The following is a 23,451-nucleotide window of genomic DNA, read 5'->3' on the forward strand; positions in this document are numbered from 1 at the left end:
AGAAGCTGTGTGAGTCTCAGTCGCGCTGAGATGCTTTTAGATGCTATTATTTTGAATTGTTTTTTATTTATTTTCAGTTTTCTCATTCATTTCAGTAATTTTGCTATGCGTTTCTGCTGGAAAATAAAAACAAATACTGATTACATGCAAAAATCATGTTCTTCCTCACCCTAGTGAAAAATAAATATACTAAAATGTATTTGAAATACGTTTATTTTACGCTAAGTATACTTAATATTATTTATTATATTAAGTGCCTTTTTATTTATTTTTCTATATTTATACTTATACTTTATATTTTATATTTTTATTACATTTATTATATTATGTGTGCTGTTTTCTTGTTTTAGCTGCTGACCTCTGTGAGCTACCAAACAAATTTCGTTGTATAACTACAATGACAATAAAGTTTCTCTCTTTCTACAAATGCATTTACATATTTATACTGAATATAAATACCCTGCAATTGTACTTTTGAACGATGTATAAATAATGTTTTTGTGCTGATGTTTTGAGAACGTTATTAAAGACCAGAGAACTCTGAACGAATGCTCTATTAACGTTACCGGAAGACGTGAGCTAAACATGAACAAATCTCCCAAAACCTTGAAAAAGCAGTATAAGAAAAAGGTAATAATTTTTTCTTTGTTAAAATGCAGTAAGTTTTGTGTTAGGGTGGGCGACAGTATGTAGGGTTGCCAACTTATGGAAAGGAAAATAAGGGACAATCGTGGTTCTTTATAGGAAAATAAAGGACAAAATAAGGACACTCAAAACATTTGTATTTTGCAAATATTTGCATATCACTTCAGCATCTGCAGTTAAATATGTGTACAAAAGACGTCAAAAAGCTTCTCAGACAAACACATTTGGGTCATTTCTTGGAAAAATCAACCAAATTTCAGAAACTTTCCTTTAAAAATGGGAAAAAACACTACTTTTATTTTTTGCCCAAAGTTTGCATGCCTGCAACTCATATTAAAAATATCTTAAAGGTATAGTGGAGGATTTTCTTTTTCCGGGTGGATCATCAAGACTATTGGTCCTCCTAGTTGTCAATCATTCTGGTGTTATGTTTACGTAAGGCCGTCGCACGTGCTCGTCCCTAGGTAGTTTTCGCTTTCTGCGCATGTGCACTTTCAGGTGTATGTGTGTGGTGAGCTACGGTTTCAGCCATTCATTGAAGCTCACCGTTCTCACTCAGGGGGGCAGGGTTTCATAAAATACTGAAGCTTCCCCGGGCGCCGCCATTGATTAGCGGACTCCCACCTGCTGTTAGCATCCCATTCACTCCCATTCATTTTGGCGTCACTTTGACAGCGAATAACTTTACATCTGAGGCGTTTAAAGACTCCATTTGTCCATTATTTATTTCTAAAGAAACACGACAATGTATAAAAGGCTCCATTACCTTGTATCTTCCGTTATGGCCCCGTAGAAGCAATTTTTGTAAAAATAGGCTAACAATTGCGTCACCAGGTTTTTTCAAAATGGCTGAGGGCCGCAAGAGAAAAAGTGTCTACGAATTGTATGACAAGAAGAGAAAGGCCTCTGAAGAAAGAAACAAGACCAGAGTGTTTTTGGGAGAATATTTCACACGCTGGCGTGCGCTAAAAGCACAGGTTGGGCTTCCCACTGATGCCTCAGTCGCCAAGTTTCTACTCGACAGGTAAAGTTTGGCATGCTATTTGCAGAAATCCATTTCAAATCACTGCTAGTAAAAGTTAATGTAAGCTATGATTAGCGATGCTAGCCCTGGCACAAGTCACGCACTCGGCTCGTGCATGCTCTCTCGTGCACACGTTTAACAGGCGTTCCCTCTCGGGAGCAGGTAGAGTGATGCGCATGTGCATTTTTTCAAAAAGTGGAGAGGGCGGTTCTTTTCTAAAATTCGGGACAATCCTCCACTATACCTTTAATATCCTTTTAGATTCTAATTCTTAAAAAAAAAAAATCTTTTGGTTTCTTAATTTTTAAGGCCGAATATGGTTAAATATATAGTCCCAATATATAGGGATGTTAATGTGCTCCATGAGTAAATTGGTACATATTTTCAAAGGTCGCACATTTTCTGAAGAACAAATAATGTTGAAACTATAAATGTATCTTGTTGTTTTTTTCTATCAACACAACTGAACATTACTGAGATAAAGAGAACTTAGATGGTGAGCATGGGCTGCTTTTGGTGCTCGAGATTATATTGATTTTTATTGGCTACTTGGTTGGACCTCGTTATTGAAACACAAAATTAAATAAATGTTGTGTTTCAATAACGAGATATAACCAAGTAGCCTACGATAAGTTACTTTAATGTCAAATGTTTCTCTCTATTTAACATTAACTTACAATAGTGAAAGATTTTTGGTAACGTCGTCTGATAGCGACAGCCGGTAGAGGATTCTGCTGGGTCTTAAAGCCTTCCGCGAACATCTATGTTTGCAAGTCAAACAAAGATTTGTCTAAAAGAAATGGTTAATTCTCAATTTAGAGCGTAGGCCTATGTACGAAGCTTTCATGCGGGACGCTTCATTAATGCCTTAAATACGGGACGATTCCGTATTATACAGAGCGGTTGGCAACCCTAACAATGTGCCCTGTTTTAACGATCTGAAACGCAAGTAACTTTGTGGGCGGATCTCGGGCTGTTGCTATTATACCGGCGGGATAAATGACTCTTGCGCCCGACGCAAATCTAAAATGTGTTGGTCTGAAGTAGCTTCATTACTCATAGGTGTGGTTTGGGCGTAACGTGAAATAAACCAATCAGAGCGTCATCTCACATTCCCTTTAAGAGCAGGTGTGCTTGTTCCATGGCGGATTGCTATTATAACGGCGGCTTCGCCAGGAGCGGTTCACAGCCGAGGAGACCGGCGTTCTCGTCAGGGCCGTAAAACACAGAGAAGTGACATTGGGGATGGAGAAACACACACAAATTAGCTTCGCTTAAACAGGCGTATGATAATTTGGGTAAATGTGTAAGCTAGATTTATGCCTATTCTTTCACATCTTCATGGACACCACAATGATTTCCCTCGTGTGGTAATATTTTTCCTTGTAATTATCAGAGGTGGAAGTAACGAATTACAACTACTCACGTTACTGTAATTAAGTCGTTTTTTTGGGTACTTGTACTTTTTTGAGTATATTTTTAAATCTGTAATTTTACTTGTACTCAAGTACATATTAAGCTAAGTAATCTACTTCGCTACTTGTAAAATCACATTTCGTTACTGAGTACAATTTGAATTGATATTCAAATCTTTGAATGGCATTTCGGTAGCCAATAAAAATATTCGATCGTAAAAGGACCAATAAAACCCCTAATATTTGGACTGAATGAAAGCCGCCGCAGTCGCAGCAGGTTTTGAAGAGCTGATCATGAAGGAGGCGATGAGCTCAGAGTGATTAATGGCTGGACTGAAAGTTTGGAACAACAAACTACATAGTAGTATTGTCAAAATATCTATATTTTGATACATATCAATACTGAAATATCTGTCAATACTCATTTTGGCCTATACACCAATAAGATACCAGCTGCGCGTTCTCATTCTCTCATCTCAACGACAGCGAGTTTGACACACCCGCCTCCTCACAGCGCGGGATTGCAGGTAGGCCTATTACGCATAATTTTATTAATACCTGCAAGTTTCTATGGCATATTTTAATGGCAAATGTCACGAACAATATTATAACGCGAGGGCACATTCATGTAATCGCAGAAAACTGGACGCGAGCTCTCAAATGTAGGCCACGAATGAACTGGACTCGGATATTGAGTGTGCGCTCTCGGACTGTGTGTCATATCATGTGTAATCGCGAATCTCTCCAAGTGGTTCTCACTGCAGACTCAAATGACGTCCAGCTCCAATCTCTCCATGCTCTTGAATTAAACGCTGTCTAAAGTTATGAAAAATCTAGTCTTTTTGCAAATTAAATTCAGTTTGAATTGAAATCAAGCTTCCTTGTGCTGTGTGTGAGCTATTGCAACAGTTCACGTTACCCTATTGTAAAGACAAATACACTGAGTGAGTAAATATTAGATTATTGTAATGGTTATTGATCAATGTTTAAATATGTAAACAAAAGCCTAAATTAAAATCTCACCTTATAAAGTGGACGTGTCTCTTCAGAAGACTTGAATTAAACTTTTCCATTCAAATAGATTACTGTTACAATGAGTGTTGTGCTTTTCAATGCTTGAAAATAATGATTGCCTTGACAAAATGGATGGACAAAAATGTAGATATTAAAATATTTAGTATGTAGTAGTTTTCCCGATGGTATTAAAAATGATAGGCTAGGCCTACTGAATATTGACATATTTCAAGGTGTCATATTGAAGTTAGAAATTCCAGTATCCACTAATTAATGTCCTTCGACAATAAGGTAAAAACGTGTTAAAAGTAGCTATTTTCTACATAAATCTATGATTTGGTTGTATATTTTTATTGGTAATGCATTAACTATCGCCAGCTAAAAAGTAATTAGTAACTAGTACTCTGAGTAGTTTTTGAGAAGAGTAATTTGTACTTTTACTTAATTACTTTTTTGACACCAGTACTTTTACTTGTAATTGAGTATTATTTCAGCAATGTAACGGTACTTGTACTTGAGTACAAATTTTCAGTACTCTTTCCACCTCTGGTAATTATGAATAGTTTGCAAAAATGTGAACTGCTGCATCTGTGTAGATGAGAGAAGCAAAGTGCATGCGCGTTGTGCTCACGCTACATTGATTATGGACAAGCATGCGCCCTTAAAATAGCAAAATAGGAATTGTTTTCTGAAACTGCAAAATAGCACCAGGGAACGTTTGCGCCGGAACACGCCTCCTCTTTTCACTGAACCGCCCCCGGGAGCGCAAGTGCATTCCCTAATTTACTGACGTGCGTCTGTGGAGGGAAGAGTCCGGTGTGCGCGGGTGAGAAATAGGAATGAAACATGCATCGCTGTACAAAGTCAATTGCGCTGGGAGCGAGATAGGGCCCAGTGTGTCTAATCCTCATAATGTTAATGTGATTTCCTCCCGGTTCATCTTCAGGATCATGATCTCTGTGGCTGCAGTGCTCATGGTTTCTCAGGAGGGTTTGATCTGATTAGAGGCTCGTGTGAAGAAGCTCGTCTCCTCTTCAGCGCTGATGAATCCCTCACAATCACGTTTGATCCACACGATCACGGACGGCAGAACCAGGACTCACTCGGGACTCTGTTGATGGCTTTGAGCGGTCGCAGGACTCTCACTGTTCGGATGGCCGTCAGGTTGATGTTCTGCAGGTCCAGCGAATACTCCACCACCCTAAACACACACACACACAGACACACACACACACACGTTAAAAACACACAATTCATGTGTCTAACACAGCAGTCTCAATCTCCAGCAGAAGCTCATCAAACACACACACACACACACACACACACACACACACACATACACACATTAAAAACACACATTTCATGTGTCTAACACAGCAGTCTGAATCTCCAGCAGAAGCTCCTCAAACACACACACACACACACACACACATTAAAAACACACATTTCATGTGTCTAACACAGCAGTCTGAATCTCCAGCAGAAGCTCCTCAAACACACACACACACACACACACGCACACACACGTTAAAAACACACATTTCGTGTGTCTAACACAGCAGTCTGAATCTCCAGCAGAAGCTCCTCAAACACACACACACACACACACACACACACGTTAAAAACACACATTTCGTGTGTCTAACACAGCAGTCTGAATCTCCAGCAGAAGCTCCTCACACACACACACACAGACACACACACACACACACGCACACACACACACACGTTAAAAACACACATTTCATGTGTCCCACACAGCAGTCTGAATCTCCAGCAGAAGCTCCTCACACACACACACACACACACACGCACACACACGTTAAAAACACACATTTCATGTGTCCCACACAGCAGTCTGAATCTCCAGCAGAAGCTCCTCAAACACACACACACGCACACACGTTAAAAACACACATTTCGTGTGTCTAACACAGCAGTCTGAATCTCCAGCAGAAGCTCCTCAAACACACACACACACACACACGCACACACACGTTAAAAACACACATTTCGTGTGTCTAACACAGCAGTCTGAATCTCCAGCAGAAGCTCCTCAAACACACACACACACACACACACACACACACACACACACACACGTTAAAAACACACATTTCGTGTGTCTAACACAGCAGTCTGAATCTCCAGCAGAAGCTCCTCACACACACACACACAGACACACACACACACACACACACACACGCACACACACACGTTAAAAACACACATTTCGTGTGTCTAACACAGCAGTCTGAATCTCCAGCAGAAGCTCCTCACACACACACACAGACACACACACACACACACACACGCACACACACACACACGTTAAAAACACACATTTCATGTGTCCCACACAGCAGTCTGAATCTCCAGCAGAAGCTCCTCAAACACACACACACACACACACACACGCACACACACGTTAAAAACACACATTTCATGTGTCCCACACAGCAGTCTGAATCTCCAGCAGAAGCTCCTCAAACACACACACACACACGTTAAAAACACACATTTCATGTGTCTAACACAGCAGTCTCACATACACGTTAAACGCTTGTTCACGCGAGCCTGAATCTCCAGCAGAAGCTCCTCAAACACACACACACACACACACACACAGCTGGTGTGATGATCTCTGGCATCTGATCGTATGCTCAACATATTCACACACATGCAAACACAGAGCCGGCGTTCATTAAAGATCTCCATCTGTCCTGCTTTCACACACTGATGTACTGACTGATCAGAGTCTATACTGTAGACACAAATAAAACACACACGTCAGCGAAACAGAAGGTTTGATACGCAGCGAAACATCGCGAGCCATTGGTCTGTAGTTTAAATGAGACATTAATGTTGTAAAATAAAATCATGATAAAAGTACAGTAATGAACGGGTTATTCTCCAAAATAAACACACACACAAACACACACACACATTTGATCTAGTGTAATTGTAACAGAGCGGGATCTTGCAAATGTGTGAAATAAAATCAACAATTCAACCCAATGCAGAATACACAGACAATTACGTTTTCATTTCAAAATGCTTGTATAAAGTGATTTGAGTTATTGCTATCCATTCCTTATTTCTGTCAGATTTTTAAATTATCAATCAAAAACCAAACAACACAAATCTCTCCGTGTGTTCCCTTTCAAACTAAATTGTAATGTCTGATTGTAATCATAATGCAAAACCTGATACTTAACAAAAAAATAAAAAGCCTTGACCAGAAGTAGTCTTATAGAATGTCTAAATATATATCTAAATGCAAAACCTAATAAACGTAAGACATTATGTCTAAAAACAATGGAAAGGCCTCCCCTCTATTTTAATCTGAAATATTGCATTTATTGAAAAATAAAATAATATTAATTTAAATGGAACAAATAGCTCATACAAATTGTTTAAATATTGCAGAGTACCATAAAATCCCCTCAAAATGCAAAATAATAATCTAAAATATTATTAAACAAAAATATATTACATTGATTTTCCTGGAAAAAAAATAGATTTGTCCAATGTATTTGAATTGACAAAATGTAAATATAAGCAACTTTTGAAAGCAAGTAAAACTCAAAAAATATATATTTTTTTTTATTACAGTGTATGAGAATATCAGCATCATGAATCACTCCTGACCTGAACTGAGAAGCTCTCATCATCCCGCTTCCTCAGCTCAGGTGTTCAGGTGTTCAGGTGTTCAGGTGCTCAGGTGTTCAGGTGTTCAGGTGCTCAGGTGTTCAGGTGTTCAGGAATCAAACCCGTATAACGTGTGTGTTTAAGCACTTCTCACCCGGCCATCACGATGAAGAAGTCCAGTCTGTTCCAGGTGTCGCCCAGATAACAGCGCTGGCCGAAGATCCCCAGAGCCACGATCTTCACCACCATCTCCAGCGCAAAGAAGATGTAGATGAAGGCGTCGAAGGCCTGGGTGAAACACACTTCATATTCACTCGTTTACTCAGGACTCTCAGATCACAACAAAAACACTATTCTCTTCTGCTTTACAGCAGCTTTCAACTTCATTTCATAACTGATGAACTGTAACAGTTATTGAACTGAACTGCTGAATCAACGTGAATTAAAAACTGCTTAACTCTACACTGTTATTGAACTGAACTGAATCAATATTGAACTGAATCAAAGTGAATAACAACTGCTTAACTTTACACTGTTATTGAACTGAACTGAATCAAAGTGAATTAAAAACTGCTTAACTTTACACTGTAATTGAACTGAACTGAATCAACACTGAACTGACTCAAAGTGAATTAAGAACTGAACTGAATCAGCATTGAACTGAATCAAAGTGAATTAAAAACTACTTAACTTTACACTGTTATTGAACTGAACTGAATCAAAGTGAATTAAAAACTGCTTAACTTTACACTGTAATTGAACTGAACTGAATCAACACTGAACTGACTCAAAGTGAATTAAGAACTGAACTGAATCAGCATTGAACTGAATCAAAGTGAATTAAAAACTACTTAACTTTACACTGTTATTGAACTGAACTGAATCAAAGTGAATTAAAAACTGCTTAACTTTACACTGTAATTGAACTGAACTGAATCAACACTGAACTGACTCAAAGTGAATTAAGAACTGAACTGAATCAGCATTGAACTGAATCAAAGTGAATTAAAAACTACTTAACTTTACACTGTTATTGAACTGAACTGAATCAACACTGAACTGAATCAAAGTGAATTAAAAACTGCTTAACTTTACACTGTTATTGAACTGAACTGAATCAACATTGAACTGAATCAAAGTGAATTAAAAACTGCTTAACTTTACACTGTTATTGAACTGAACTGAATCAACACTGAACTGAATTGACACTGTTGTTCTTCAGAGCTGCTTATAGCTGGAATCGAATTTGTCACATATTTGATGAAGTTTGCATCAGTTATTCTGTTCCTTTACTGTTTATTACTGTGAAACAATCTGTATTGTATAAATTCAATTCAATTCACGTTTTTTTGTATAGCGCTTTTCACAATACACATCATTTCAAAGCAGCTTTACAGAAAGTGCACGAGTCCACATTACAATTTACAGTGATCTGTTATCAGAGGAAACTGTATTTCAGAAATGACCGAATCACAGTTAGAGAAAAATGTATTAATTTAAACAATGTAATTATTTAATGCAGAAACAGTGTGGTCATTGAAGTAATGAATACTTGTTTGTTAACAAATGATTAAAGCGCTGTAGAAATAAATCTGAGTGGAGAGAGCATCAGCAGTGTAATTAAATGAATGATCAGCTAATTAACACAAAGCTCTGATGACGAGTCTCTAGATGACGAATCTTCTGAGAGTGTGTGTTTGAATATAAGATCTGAAGTGTGTTTAAAGGGTTGGTTAACGCGCTGAATCCTCACGAGATGAGCGATTAGACGGAGCGAACGGCTCGTTAACAGAAGTTCCTCACACTGACCTGCAGGATCTGGCAGCGCTCCGAGGAGCAGTCGATGTTCTCACAGGGCTGGTACATTCCCAGCGTCACACAGTTCAGCAGGATCACCATCATACTCACACGCTCGAACCACGTACACGAGGAGTTAAGGAGATCCAGCGCTCGTGTTCAACATCACAGATCACACAGAGAACAACAAACAACAAACTAACTGTATATGTATAATATACATTTTTCAGAGTATAAATTGGGCGTTTATAAAAGAGAGATGACTTCTGAATGTTAGGATGTGGTCTCTCGCATGAGGATCATATCTGATGCGTCTTACAGACTGAAAAGCTCTGCTATAGAGGAGAGTCTCCTTCTGTAAACCGTTCCTCAGTCTCACTGATGGACACACACACTCTCTCTCACACACACACATACACACACACTCTCTCTCATACACACACACACCATTCCTCAGTCTCACTGATGGACTCATACACTCTCTCTTACACACACACTCTCTCTCACACACACACGCATACACTCTCTCTCACACACACACACCATTCCTCAGTCTCACCGCTGGGCTCATACGCTCACTTAAAGGTGACATTATGCCCCTTTTCACAAGATGTAATATAAATCTCTGGCGTCCCCAGAATGTGTCTGTGAAATTTCAGCTCAAAATACCAGATCATTTATTATAGCTTGTCAAATTTGCCCCTTTTTGAGAGTGAGCAAAAACGCACCGTTTGTGTGTGTGTTTCTTTAAATGCAAATGAGCTGCAGCTCCGCCTCCGTTCAGAAGAGGGCGGAGCCTTTACACAAGCTTCAGAAACTCCAGCAATAACAAAACAGGCCAATCTCACTCATCCAGAATCCCAGAATAGCCCGTACACACACACACACACATAGACCCGTCTCACACACGGATCTGTGTCTGTGTGTGTGAGACGGATCTGTGTGTGTGAGACGGGTCTGTGTCTGTGTGTGTGAGACGGGTCTGAGTCTGTGTGTGTGAGACGGGTCTGTGTCTGTGTGTCTGAGACGGATCTGTATGTGTGAGAGAGACGGGTCTGCGTCTGTGTGTGTGAGACGGGTCTGTGTGTGTGAGACGGGTCTGTGTCTATGAGACGGGTCTGCGTCTGTGTGTGAGATGGGTCTGTGTCTGTGAGACGGGTCTGCGTCTGTGTGTGTGAGACGGGTCTGCGTCTGTGTGTGAGACGGGTCTGTGTCTGTGTGTGTGAGACGGGTCTGCGTCTGTGTGTGAGACGGGTCTGTGTCTGTGAGACGGGTCTGCGTCTGTGTGTGTGAGACGGGTCTGTGTCTGTGTGTATGAGGCGGGTCTGCGTCTGTGTGTGAGACGGGTCTGTGTCTGTGAGACGGGTCTGCGTCTGTGTGTGTGAGACGGGTCTGCGTCTGTGTGTGAGACGGGTCTGTGTGTGTGAGACGGGTCTGCGTCTGTGTCTGTGAGACGGGTCTGCGTCTGTGTGTGTGAGACGGGTCTGTGTCTGTGTGTGAGACGGGTCTGTGTCTGTGAGACGGGTCTGTGTCTGTGTGTGAGACGGGTCTGTGTCTGTGAGACGGGTCTGCGTCTGTGTGTGTGAGACGGGTCTGCGTCTGTGTGTGTGAGACGGGTCTGTGTCTGTGTGTGAGACGGGTCTGTGTCTGTGAGACGGGTCTGCGTCTGTGTGTGTGAGACGGGTCTGCGTCTGTGTGTGAGACGGGTCTGTGTCTGTGAGACGGGTCTGCGTCTGTGTGTGTGAGACGGGTCTGCGTCTGTGTGTGAGACGGGTCTGTGTCTGTGTGTGTGAGACGGGTCTGCGTCTGTGTGTGAGACGGGTCTGTGTCTGTGAGACGGGTCTGCGTCTGTGTGTGTGAGACGGGTCTGTGTCTGTGTGTATGAGGCGGGTCTGCGTCTGTGTGTGAGACGGGTCTGTGTCTGTGAGACGGGTCTGCGTCTGTGTGTGTGAGACGGGTCTGCGTCTGTGTGTGAGACGGGTCTGTGTGTGTGAGACGGGTCTGCGTCTGTGTCTGTGAGACGGGTCTGCGTCTGTGTGTGTGAGACGGGTCTGCGTCTGTGTGTGAGATGGGTCTGTGTCTGTGAGACGGGTCTGCGTCTGTGTGTGAGACGGGTCTGTGTCTGTGTGTGTGAGACGGGTCTGTGTCTGTGTGTGTGAGACGGGTCTGCGTCTGTGTGTGAGACGGGTCTGTGTCTGTGTGTGTGAGACGGGTCTGTGTCTGTGTGTGTGAGACGGGTCTGCGTCTGTGTGTGAGACGGGTCTGTGTCTGTGTGTGAGACGGGTCTGTGTCTGTGTGTGTGTGTGTGTGTGTGTGAGACGGGTCTGCGTCTGTGTGTGAGACGGGTCTGTGTCTGTGTGTGAGACGGGTCTGCGTCTGTGTGTGTGAGACGGGTCTGCGTCTGTGTGTGAGACGGGTCTGCGTCTGTGTGTGAGACGGGTCTGTGTCTGTGAGACGGGTCTGCGTCTGTGTGTGTGAGACGGGTCTGCGTCTGTGTGTGAGACGGGTCTGTGTCTGTGAGACGGGTCTGCGTCTGTGTGTGTGAGACGGGTCTGCGTCTGTGTGTGAGACGGGTCTGTGTCTGTGAGACGGGTCTGCGTCTGTGTGTGTGAGACGGGTCTGCGTCTGTGTGTGAGACGGGTCTGTGTCTGTGAGACGGGTCTGCTTCTGTGTGTGAGACGGGTCTGTGTGTGTGAGACGGGTCTGCGTCTGTGTGTGTGAGACGGGTCTGCGTCTGTGTGTGAGACGGGTCTGTGTCTGTGAGACGGGTCTGCGTCTGTGTGTGAGACGGGTCTGTGTCTGTGAGACGGGTCTGCGTCTGTGTGTGTGAGACGGGTCTGTGTCTGTGTGTGTGAGACGGGTCTGCGTCTGTGTGTGTGAGACGGGTCTGTGTCTGTGTGTGTGAGACGGGTCTGTGTCTGTGTGTGTGAGACGGGTCTGCGTCTGTGTGTGTGAGACGGGTCTGTGTCTGTGTGTGAGACGGGTCTGTGTCTGTGTGTGAGACGGGTCTGTGTCTGTGAGACGGGTCTGCGTTTGTGTGTGTGAGACGGGTCTGCGTCTGTGTGTGAGACAGGTCTGTGTCTGTGAGACGGGTCTGCGTCTGTGTGTGTGAGACGGGTTTGTGTCTGTGTGTGTGTGTGTGTTTGAGAGAGAGAGAGAGTGAGATGGATCTGTGTAAGCATCTGAAACAACACAGTAATGAAGCCCTTTCAACTGTAAAAGACTGAACAACACACACACACACACACACACACACACACACACACTCTCTTCTGTCATCAGCGTTTGATTCTCTGCATTCGTGAGAAGAAGCTCCAGAAAGCCTGAGACTCTGACTCCATCATCACTAGTGAGGGCCCTTATGAGTGCCCTTTACCAGCGGAGGAATACATTAGTCGTCACTCAAACACTCTCTGGAAATGAGCAATGACACGAGACGCGAGCCGAGATCGATTGAACACACAGGTTCAAAACCTCCGACACGCAGTGAAACACCACAGAAAAGCCCCTCAGATGTGTGTTATAGCAGAGATCAAACATCCTGAGGAACGACAAACAGAAATCTGACGCCTGTGTTCTGTTAAAGCACTATATTATATAATGTGCTGTTCTTACACTGTATTACGGTAAACACAACTGAGGGACAGAGTTATCATCTGTGTTCATCAGAAACAACAGATTCACACACACTCTGGTTTGGACATCGTCTAATAGTTGTGCAAATACATCAGCATTGTTTCTAATAGTTGCGCTCGGAAATAGAAGCTGGAAGATCTTAAATTAACTCATTCAAAATAATTTTTATATCAACAAAAACATTTGTTTTCTTTACTACTAAAATGAGATTCACGTGGAAGAACGTGACTGTGTCAGAAAACAAATAAAAAAATATCTCTCATACACACACACACACACACACACACACTCACACACACGCATACACACACACACTCTCTCACAGACACACACACACACACACTCACACACACTCACACACACGCATACACACACACACTCTCTCACAGACACACACACACACACACTCACACTCACACACACACACACACATACACACACACACACTCACTCACTCTCTCTCTCTCTCTCTCTCTCTCTCTCACAGACACACACTAACAGACACACACATACAGTGGGTACGGAAAGTATTCAGACCCCCGTAAATTTTTCACTCTTTGTTATATTGCAGCAATTTGCTAAAATCATTTAAGTTCATTTTTTCCCTCATTATTGTACACACAGCACCCCATATTGACAGAAAAACACAGAATTGTTGACATTTTTGCACATTTATTAAAAAAGAAAAACTGAAATATCACATGGTCCTAAGTATTCAGACCCTTTGCTGTGACACTCATATATTTTACTCAGGTGCTGTCCATTTCTTCTGATCATCCTTGAGATGGTTCTACACCTTCATTTGAGTCCAGCTGTGTTTGATTATACTGATTGGACTTGATTAGGAAAGCCACACACCTGTCTATATAAGACCTTACAGCTCACAGTGCATGTCAGAGCAAATGAGAATCATGAGGTCAAAGGAACTGCCTGAAGAGCTCAGAGACAGAATTGTGGCAAGGCACAGATCTGGCCAAGGTTACAAACAAATGTCTGCTGCACTTAAGGTTCCTAAGAGCACAGTGGCCTCCATAATCCTTAAATGGAAGACGTTTGGGACGACCAGAACCCTTCCTAGAGCTGGCCGTCCGGCCAAACTGAGCTATCGGGGGAGAAGAGCCTTGGTGAGAGAGGTAAAGAAGAACCCAAAGATCACTGTGGCTGAGCTCCAGAGATGCAGTCGGGAGATGGGAGAAAGTTGTAGTAAGTCAACCATCACTGCAGCCATCCACCAGTCGGGGCTTTATGGCAGAGTGGCCCGACGGAAGCCTCTCCTCAGTGCAAGACACATGAAGGACTCCAAGATGGTGATAAATAAGATTCTCTGGTCTGATGAGACCAAGATAGAACTTTTTGGCCTTAATTCTAAGCGGTATGTGTGGAGAAAACCAGGCACTGCTCATCACCTGTCCAATACAGTCTCAACAGTGAAGCATGGTGGTGGCAGCATCATGCTGTGGGGGTGTTTTTCAGCTGCAGGGACAGGACGACTGGTTGCAATCAAGGGAAAGATGAATGCGGCCAAGTACAGGGATATCCTGGACCAAAACCTTCTCCAGAGTGCTATGGACCTCAGACTGGGCCGAAGGTTCACCTTCCAACAAGACAATGACCCACAGCACACAGCTAAAATAACGAAGGAGTGGCTTCACAACAACTCCGTGACTGTTCTGGAATGGCCCAGCCAGAGCCCTGACTTAAACCCAATTGAGCATCTCTGGAGAGACCTGAAAATGGCTGTCCACCAACGTTTACCATCCAACCTGACAGAACTGGAGAGGATCTGCAAGGAGGAATGGCAGAGGATACCCAAATCCAGGTGTGAAGAACTTGTTGCATCTTTCCCAAAAAGACTCATGGCTGTATTAGATCAAAAGGGTGCTTCTACTAAATACTGAGCAAAGGGTCTGAATACTTAGGACCATGTGATATTTCAGTCTTTCTTTTTTAATAAATGTGCAAAAATGTCAACAATTCTGTGTTTTTCTGTCAATATGGGGTGCTGTGTGTACAATAATGAGGAACACAAATTAACTTAAATGATTTTAGCAAATGGCTGCAATATAAAAAAGAGTGAAACATTTAAGGGGGTCTGAATACTTTCCGTACCCACGGTACATACACACACATACACACACACACTTCAATGAAAGAAGTGAAATGTAAATTAATAATGCTGCCATTAAAAGAGAGAATATGACGGGATAAAAACAAGTAAACCCTGCAGACCAATATGTGTATATTTGCTAAAAGTGTATTTTATCATCTTTCACTAGCAAAAGAGAAGTTCAAAGATGCAGACTTAAAAATCATCTTTAAAGTCGTCATGAAAGTGGAGTTGTGCTGGTCTTCTCTCCTCTATTGTGTCGTATATCGAGCGAAACGCTTCTGGAACAAGAACAAATGTGGGCGGGGCTTGATTGTGTCTGTGAGGAATTGATTGGATGGTTGTGGTTTGCTATTGGCTGATCTCATGTGAGTGACAGGTTATAGCCCCGCCCTCGTCATCAGAGAAGAGAAGAGATGCTGAGGAGGAACTGATTCTCATTCAACATTATTAGCTCCCATAAATCATTTGCACAGCGGCTCGGCAGTAAAACGGGCTTTTCTCTCTCGCTGCCGACGGCAACAGAACCCCGCAGCTTTCAGAACCCGTCCTGTTGCTGTGGCAACAGAAGAAAGAGCGGGAGACGGGTGTGTGTCTCCTCTGAGAGACTGTGTTTCAGATGCAGAAGAACACAAATGAAATCAAACTAATGTGTGTGTGTGTGTGTGTGTGTGTGACTGAGGGAAACTCTGAACTGAACCTGCTCTGTGTTCCTGCAGTGGAAGATCTGCGTAAACACACACACACACACACACACACACACAATCAGAAACATAATAATAATGTTTATATTCTGATCTGTGGTGCACATTGAAGCTGCTATACAAATATAATATGGCATTTCAACACTATCATACTGCCAGTATTTTAAGCAATTAATACTTTTATTCAGTATAGACGCATTAAATTGGTCAAAAGTGACAGTAAAGACATTTATAATGTTACAAAAGATTCTATTTTAAATAAATGCTGTTCTTTTGAACTTTCTGTTCATCAAATAATCCTGAAGAATAAAATGTATGACGGTTTCCACAATTTTTTTATTTAATAGCCTAATACTTTTTAAAAAAGAAATGTAAAACTTAAACTCACTTTCCCAGCTTTTGAACGGCAGCAGTTATAATAAAAATTATGGATGTAATAATATAAATTAATTTCACAATTTGCAAGGAAATTTAAATGGAAATCACATTAGTTAGGGTTCATTAATCACATCATCACTATTATCTGAGAGAAAGAGAGAGAGAGAGAGAGAGAAAAAAAGTGTGTGTGTGTGTGTGTGTGTGTGTGTGTGTGTGTGTGTGTGTGTGTGTGTGTGTGTGTGTGTGTGTGTGTGTGTGTGTGTGTGCGTGTGTGGTGTGTGTGTGTGTGTGTGCGTGCGTGCGTGCGTGCGTGTGTGTGTGCGTGTGCAGTGTGTGAGTGTGTGAGTGTGTGCGTATGTGTGCATGCGTGTGTGTGTGTGTGTGAGTGTGTGCGTATGTGCGTATGTGTGTTGAGGGTTAATTGCATTATAAATATCCCCAGTAAAGAGATTTGTTCTGCTAATGAGTTGCGCGGTGTGTCTCTGTGGCTCTTTGAATGTCAGCATTCATTCTGACGCTCAGATCTCTCTCATCGCTCTCATTCAGCGTGTGTTTCTCCGTCTGTGCAGGTGTGTGTGTGTGTGTATGTGTGTGTGTGTGTGTGGGGTGTGTTTCTCCGCCTGTTCAGGTGTGTGTGTGTGTGTGTGTGTGTGTTTCTCCGTCTGTGCAGGTGTGTGTGTGTGTGTGTGTGTATGTGTGTGTGTGTGTGTGTGTGTGTGGGGTGTGTTTCTCCGCCTGTTCAGGTGTGTGTGTGTGTGTGTGGTGTGTGTTTCTCCGTCTGTGCAGGTGTGTGTGTGTGTATGTGTGTGTGTGTGTGTGGGGTGTGTTTCTCCGCCTGTTCAGGTGTGTGTGTGTGTGTGTGTGTGTGTTTCTCCGTCTGTGCAGGTGTGTGTGTGTGTGTGTGTGTGTATGTGTGTGTGTGTGTGTGTGTGTGTGTGTGTGGGGTGTGTTTCTCCGCCTGTTCAGGTGTGTGTGTGTGTGTGTGTGTGTGGTGTGTGTTTCTCCGTCTGTGCAGGTGTGTGTGTGGTGTGTTTCTCCGTCTGTGCAGGTGTGTGTGTGTACGTGTGTGTGTGTGTGTGTGTGTGTTTCTCCGTCTGTGCAGGTGTGTGTGTGTTTCTCCGTCTGTGCAGGTGTGTGTGTGTGTGTGTGTTTCTCCGTCTGTGTGTGTGTGTGTGTGTGTGGTGTGTGTTTCTCCGCCTGTGCAGGTGTGTGTGTGTGGTGTGTTTTTCCGCCTGTGCAGGTGTGTATGTGTTTCTCCGTCTGTGCAGGTGTGTGTGTGTGTGTGTGTGTGTGTGTGTGTGTTTCTCCGTCTGTGTGTGTGTGGTGTGTGTTTCTCCGCCTGTGCAGGTGTGTGTGTGTGTGTGGTGTGTTTCTCCGTCTGTGCAGGTGTGTGTGTGTGTGTGTGTGTGTGTGTGTGTGTGTGTGTGTGTGTGTGTGTGTGTGTGTGTGTGTGTGTGTGTGTGTGTGTTTCTCCGTCTGTGCAGGTGTGTGTGTGTACCTGTTTTTCTATCCCGGTGGGGACTTCAACCTGAATGCACACAGACTCATGGGGACTCGTGTCACAGTGGGCCTAAACTGAGGTAAACAAGCTTATAAATCATACAGAATGAGTTTTTTTGGAAATGTAAAAATGCAGAAAGTGTTCTGTGATGGGTAGGTTTAGGGGTCGGGTTAGTGAGTGTGTGTGTGTGTGTGTGTGGAGAGTCCCCACAAAGATAGTAAACCAGACATGTGTGTGTGTGTGTGTGTGTGTGTGTGTGTGTGTGTGTGTGTGTGTGTGTGTGTGTGTGTGTGTGTGTGTGTGGAGAGTCCCCACAAAGATAGTAAACCAGACATGTGTGTGTGTGTGTGTGTGTGTGTGTGTGTGTGTGTGTGTGTGTGTGTGTGTGTGTGTGTGTGTGTGTGTGTGTGTGTGTGTGTGTGTGTGTGTGTGTGTGTTTCTCCATCTGTGCAGGTGAATCACTTCCCTTTGATTCCTGATGCTGTCTGTGAAACCACTGAATCCAGCCCTTAATCTTTCACATTTAAACACAGAAACACACACACACACACACACACACACACACACACACACACACACTCCACGAGCCGCTGCTGAAACTGAGCTGGAAGACAGAACCCTGAAGGACAAAACTGAGACTTGAGGAATACAGAACTACTTTTCTACATTTCTCTCCTAATTATCTCTCTAAATTTGTCCAAATTTCTCTCCCAAAATGAAACGATCCCTTCACATCCGCTGACCAAAGCAAACATCCCCTGAATGTGTTCTGAGAAATTAAAGTTGAGTCGCTGTGTGTGTGTGTGTGTGTTCTCTCAATCTCCATGGCAATAACAGCTGCTGTGGGTCGTAATTGAAAACAGGGAGAAAAAAAATAGAACAAAGATATTGAAAAAATAAATAAAGTGAAGAGATTCGAGAACATGAGGCCTTTAATGATGGATGAGCCGCAGACGGAGGAGCTGAACTTCTCTCCGTTAACAAACATACAGGAGTCTAAACCAAACCAAGCTGAAGTGTGTCATTTCTGCATCGCAGGGAATTAAATCTGCTGTTTTATATCTTCATCTGTCTTCAGTGTGCAGTGTTGCTGTTTGAGCATCAAAAAGCTCTAATATACAATTAGACTAATGAGAATTACAGACATACACAAGAGGAAAGTGTCTGTTCACACACAGTCATTAAAGTTAAAATGTGTCTAACTGTCATAAGAATATCGTCACAATGCAGAAAACTCTTAATGCTCCTAAAATAAGCTTAAAGAGAAAATCTTTCTTTAGTGTGTAATGTTGATGTTTGCTGTTCTTTTATATCAGAGTCAGTGTTCCTGAACCCCTGAAACGCCTCTAGTGTAGTCTTGAGTTTCTTCCGGGAACGAACATGTCACAATATTCCTCATTATAATAATTCATGCGCAGAATAAAGGGGCGGGGCCTGGTTGAGTGAGTTAGTAGTGTGTTAAACTGGCGGTTATGGAAAGGGGCGGGACATTTCCCAAACACGACCAATCACAACACACCGCTCCAGCCGACCAATCAGAGCACAGTGTGCTTCTCAGAAGGAGGGGCTTCATAGAGACAGGAAGTAAACAGAGCGTTACTGACAGACTGGGAAGAGAGGAGCTGCAACAATGGAGAATATGAGGAGAATAATCAACATTCAAGCAGGAAAACCTGTTCTAGTAGAGCCTGAAACAACATCAAGACTTTGAGGAAGTCTATTTAAAAAAATAATGACTGTTTTCAAACCAGTTTCCTGAACGCTCCCCTGTCTGTCATCAGTAGAAGTCCCGCCCCTAAACTCACTCGATTGGTTGAGTCAGAGTTTCACACATCTGGTCGCTCAAAAAAACTGATCACAAGATCCCACATTTGAGACAGAATGAGACTTTTTCCTCCATAAACATAAGAAAAAGACACTGAGAGAGACAAAAGACAGAAGATTTGACGTGCGTCAGCAGTGCTTCTATCGCTTGTTTCTGTACTCTTTCAGAAGATGTGTAATAGCGCCACCTACTGTATGATAGTGAAAACATGGATTGCCGGAAAAACTCGCCAGTGGCGGGCAACGAGTTAATGGAGACTGTCACAACATTATCTGAATTAATTCTTCCACTGCGGCTGATTATCATCATCGGTTTCCAAACTAGACTAACCTGACCGTCCGAGTTCATCTGACGCATGCGATTCCAGCAACAACAGACACTCGAAACACCCAAACAGAGAGACTCAGTGATCACAAGAATCATCCCAGCACACACACACACACACACACGGACAAACACCTGAGCGCCTCTTCAGAGCCATTCTGATCTTAATAAAAGACGCCTGACATTTAGAGACATTATTCACTGCTGGAACTGAAGAAATGCGAGAGGACAGAAGAGAAGAATGCAACTGAGGACGAGAGACACTGACACACTGTGCGAGAGAGAGAGAGAGAGAGAGGGAGAGGGGTGTGATGTCATCTCTGCACAGTAACACTGATGTCTGAAGAGGTCAAGCACCAGCTGAGAGACACTAAAGACTCAGATCAGATACTGAAGACCATTCAGTATGTTCATATTCTGACAGCGGATCATCCGTACGTCAGTCACTGTCATCGGGTCGCTGATCTGGTTTGCCTGAAGTCTATCCAAAGAGGATCTAGTCACTGGATTGACAAGGTTTGATTTTCATCTTGGGCTGCAAAATTAATTAATTAATCTTAATCTCTCTCTTGAATCCAACACTGAAGAGACTTAAACTGCAGTTCATCGACTGGCCACTAGAGACCGGCTGCAGAAGAGACTCAATCCCATAAACCCGCATGTTAAAATGCCCAACTTTACAGCAGAAAAAAACATGTTTGCAGTCTGGTACAAAAAGTGGTTTTGGTCTATACAGCTAATTTTGCTCTTCATGACGACTGTGAGGGGGGTGAATATTTTTACAACTCATCCGTTTAAATTATATCAAGCCTTAAAGTTCTGCATAATTAAGGGCGTGGCCACTTGAATGACAGGTGTATTGCCGCTGATGTCACTACTAGCCGTTTGTCTGTTAGCGTCACGTCACCTCAGCTAATCCGCCTCGCTGCACATTTACGTTTATCCGGGAGTGACGCTGCCAAGATGGCGACGGCTGGCTCCGCCCACTTTGGGCTTCAGAAACGCTCTTCAGAAACACTACGAGTGACGTCACGCACACTACAAACATATTTATTTACAGTCTATGGTTTTTTTCAGTTTGAGTTTGAGTCGCTTGAAAACGAAACATTCGCCAATCATCTTCACCTGGACTTTTACATCAAAAGTTTGATGGTTTAATGTTTAAAATATGAGAAATCCCAATCAGATTTTTTCCAAAATCATGCAACTCTAGTTTCATCACATCAGATCTTTTGCAAACATCCAGAGTTTTGACACTCATGTCCACATTATATTCATCATCATCACGAGCCTGTGCTTACTGAGTTATCCACGTCTGATCTCAGATGGCCAAACATGGCCTCAGCGTCACATAAGAACTACTCAATCACTTTAGATGCCAGTCAGACTGTCTAAGTGGGCGATTCCTGGCCAGAATAAACCAGTAGTATGCCAACTGAATGACTATATCTGAGGTGAGACTGACATTTCAGATTTCTTCTCCATCACATTTGAGCTGGAATAACAGACATTATAAGTAAGAGGATCTTTAAGAAGGAAGAGATCCAGCTGTAATATCTCTCACACACACTGTAATTATATTCTCAGAACAAAAACACTCCGCCGCTGATTTATCATTATATTGTGTCATTATATTTTCATCACAGAAAACGGTTCATTATTATTCACAGTTGTGCTGAAAGTCAGCCTGAGAATGAGATGTTCAAAGCGTGTCCAGAAAGCAGACGCCGCGTGACACGGTTACACCGCATGTTTCGTAACACGCCGAACGGGAAAGTACTGTGACACGCGGATCAAATGATATGCATTAAATATGCAGGTATTCTGGACCAATGAGAGCTGACTGTGGGCGGGGCTTACCAGTGCAACACTGCAGGAATAACAGGGCCCGATGAAATCCTTTTTTCCCCCCAAATTCCTTTTTTGTTTTATCCCAGATTCCATTTGTTACGTTTACATTTTTCTGGATTCAGTTTTTTCCCATTTAAATTTTTCTGGAATGGTTTAGATCATGAAACTTTAAAATTTAACAATTTATTAAAAGTTGTTATATTTGGGCTCTATGAAATCCATTTTATTTTCCCAAAATTCTGTTTTATTTTATCCAAAATTCTGTTTTTTCCCTGTTTTTTCTGGATTCCATTTTTTTTTTTTTTTCTGGAATGTTTTAATGGTCGAATTAAAATGTTAATAAAAATCACGTAAAAAAATTTCTGGACTCGGTTTTTATTGGTTTAATTCAATTTTAATAATCAAAAAGAAGGTCTAATCAATATAATTTCTAAAACTTCAACAACATAATTTATTAGTTTTTTTTTTTTTTTTATAATAGAGCCCTATGAAATGTTTTTTTTCTGGATTTATGATGTGAAAAAGTTGGTGATCAGATAAAGTTTATTTACCATTATTATTATAACTTTGAGAAGTACATTCTACTGTACAATAGTAATATATTTCTGTCATAATTTCTTCAAGTTAAACCAAACTTTTATTTTGTATATGCGTATATAGAGTATATGCAGCCCTTAGAAACATTATCTAAGTGATTGACAAACTTAACTCCCACACACAAACACAGCTAACGCAGTGTTCTTCAGGTTAAACCCGCGGAGGGTAAAGGATATGGGCTGGACACCATCCGCAGGCAGAAGCTGCGAGGAAACGTGGACTGTTTGAGGCAGAAGAAAACGATGGGCGCCAACTCTGGGTACGGGACGACTAGAGCGCTCAACTCACTGCTGACATCATCAGCCACTTCCTGTTCCTGCTCCACAGGCTCCGCCTCTTCTTCAACAAGCCCCTCCCAGCCAGGAGAGGCACGCAGGTCCACGTGTGGCTCCGCCCCCTCCGAGGCAGGCCCCTCCCCCTCTGATGTCATGGCTTTGGACCCGCCTGCAAAGAAAGAGACCATTAATTCAATTCAATTTTATTTGTATAGCGCTTTTCACAATACACATCATTTCAAAGCAGCTTTACAGAAAGTCCACAGTTCACATTACAATTTACAGTGATCTGTTATCAGAGGAAACTGTCGAAGTTATGTATTTCAGAAATGTACATTATAACAGTTTAAATGAATACCTTTTTCACTAACTGTGATTATTTAATGCAGAAACAACGAGCTCAATGAAGTAATGAATACTGGTTTGTTAACAAATGATTATAATGATTTAGAAAAATTCCATGAATGACGTCAAATCAGAGAAACTTAAACAAGCTCCTCTATAACAGAGTTTTCTTTAAGTCCTTGGAAGAGTTAATTCTGCACACATTTATCTATTAATACAGATGAACAAAAATAAACGAGTTAAAGGTGGACTGGGTGAAAGCTAAATAAACGGGTTGTTATAAACACTCCTGTAGCGGCACATGAAGAACGAGACGCTCTAAATGATGCTGAAGGTCTAAAGTAACATTCTGCTCCTCATAT

General features: G+C 42.4%; 1 protein-coding gene across 1 annotated transcript in view; it reads right to left on the reverse strand.

Annotated features, from left to right (window-relative positions):
• The window catches only part of cacna1ib (calcium voltage-gated channel subunit alpha1 Ib), a 125,418-nt gene that overhangs the window by 73,022 nt on the left and 28,945 nt on the right, over window positions 1-23,451 (reverse strand). The window contains 4 exon segments of the mRNA XM_084426225.1: window positions 5,202-5,299; window positions 7,904-8,037; window positions 9,559-9,681; window positions 22,657-22,913. Coding sequence (XP_084282351.1) covers window positions 5,202-5,299; window positions 7,904-8,037; window positions 9,559-9,681; window positions 22,657-22,899 — 598 coding nt within the window. The 5' untranslated portion in view covers window positions 22,900-22,913.

The sequence above is a fragment of the Rutilus rutilus genome (assembly GCF_951802725.1).
Source record: "Rutilus rutilus genome assembly, chromosome: 12".
NCBI classification, from domain to species: domain Eukaryota; kingdom Metazoa; phylum Chordata; class Actinopteri; order Cypriniformes; family Leuciscidae; genus Rutilus; species Rutilus rutilus.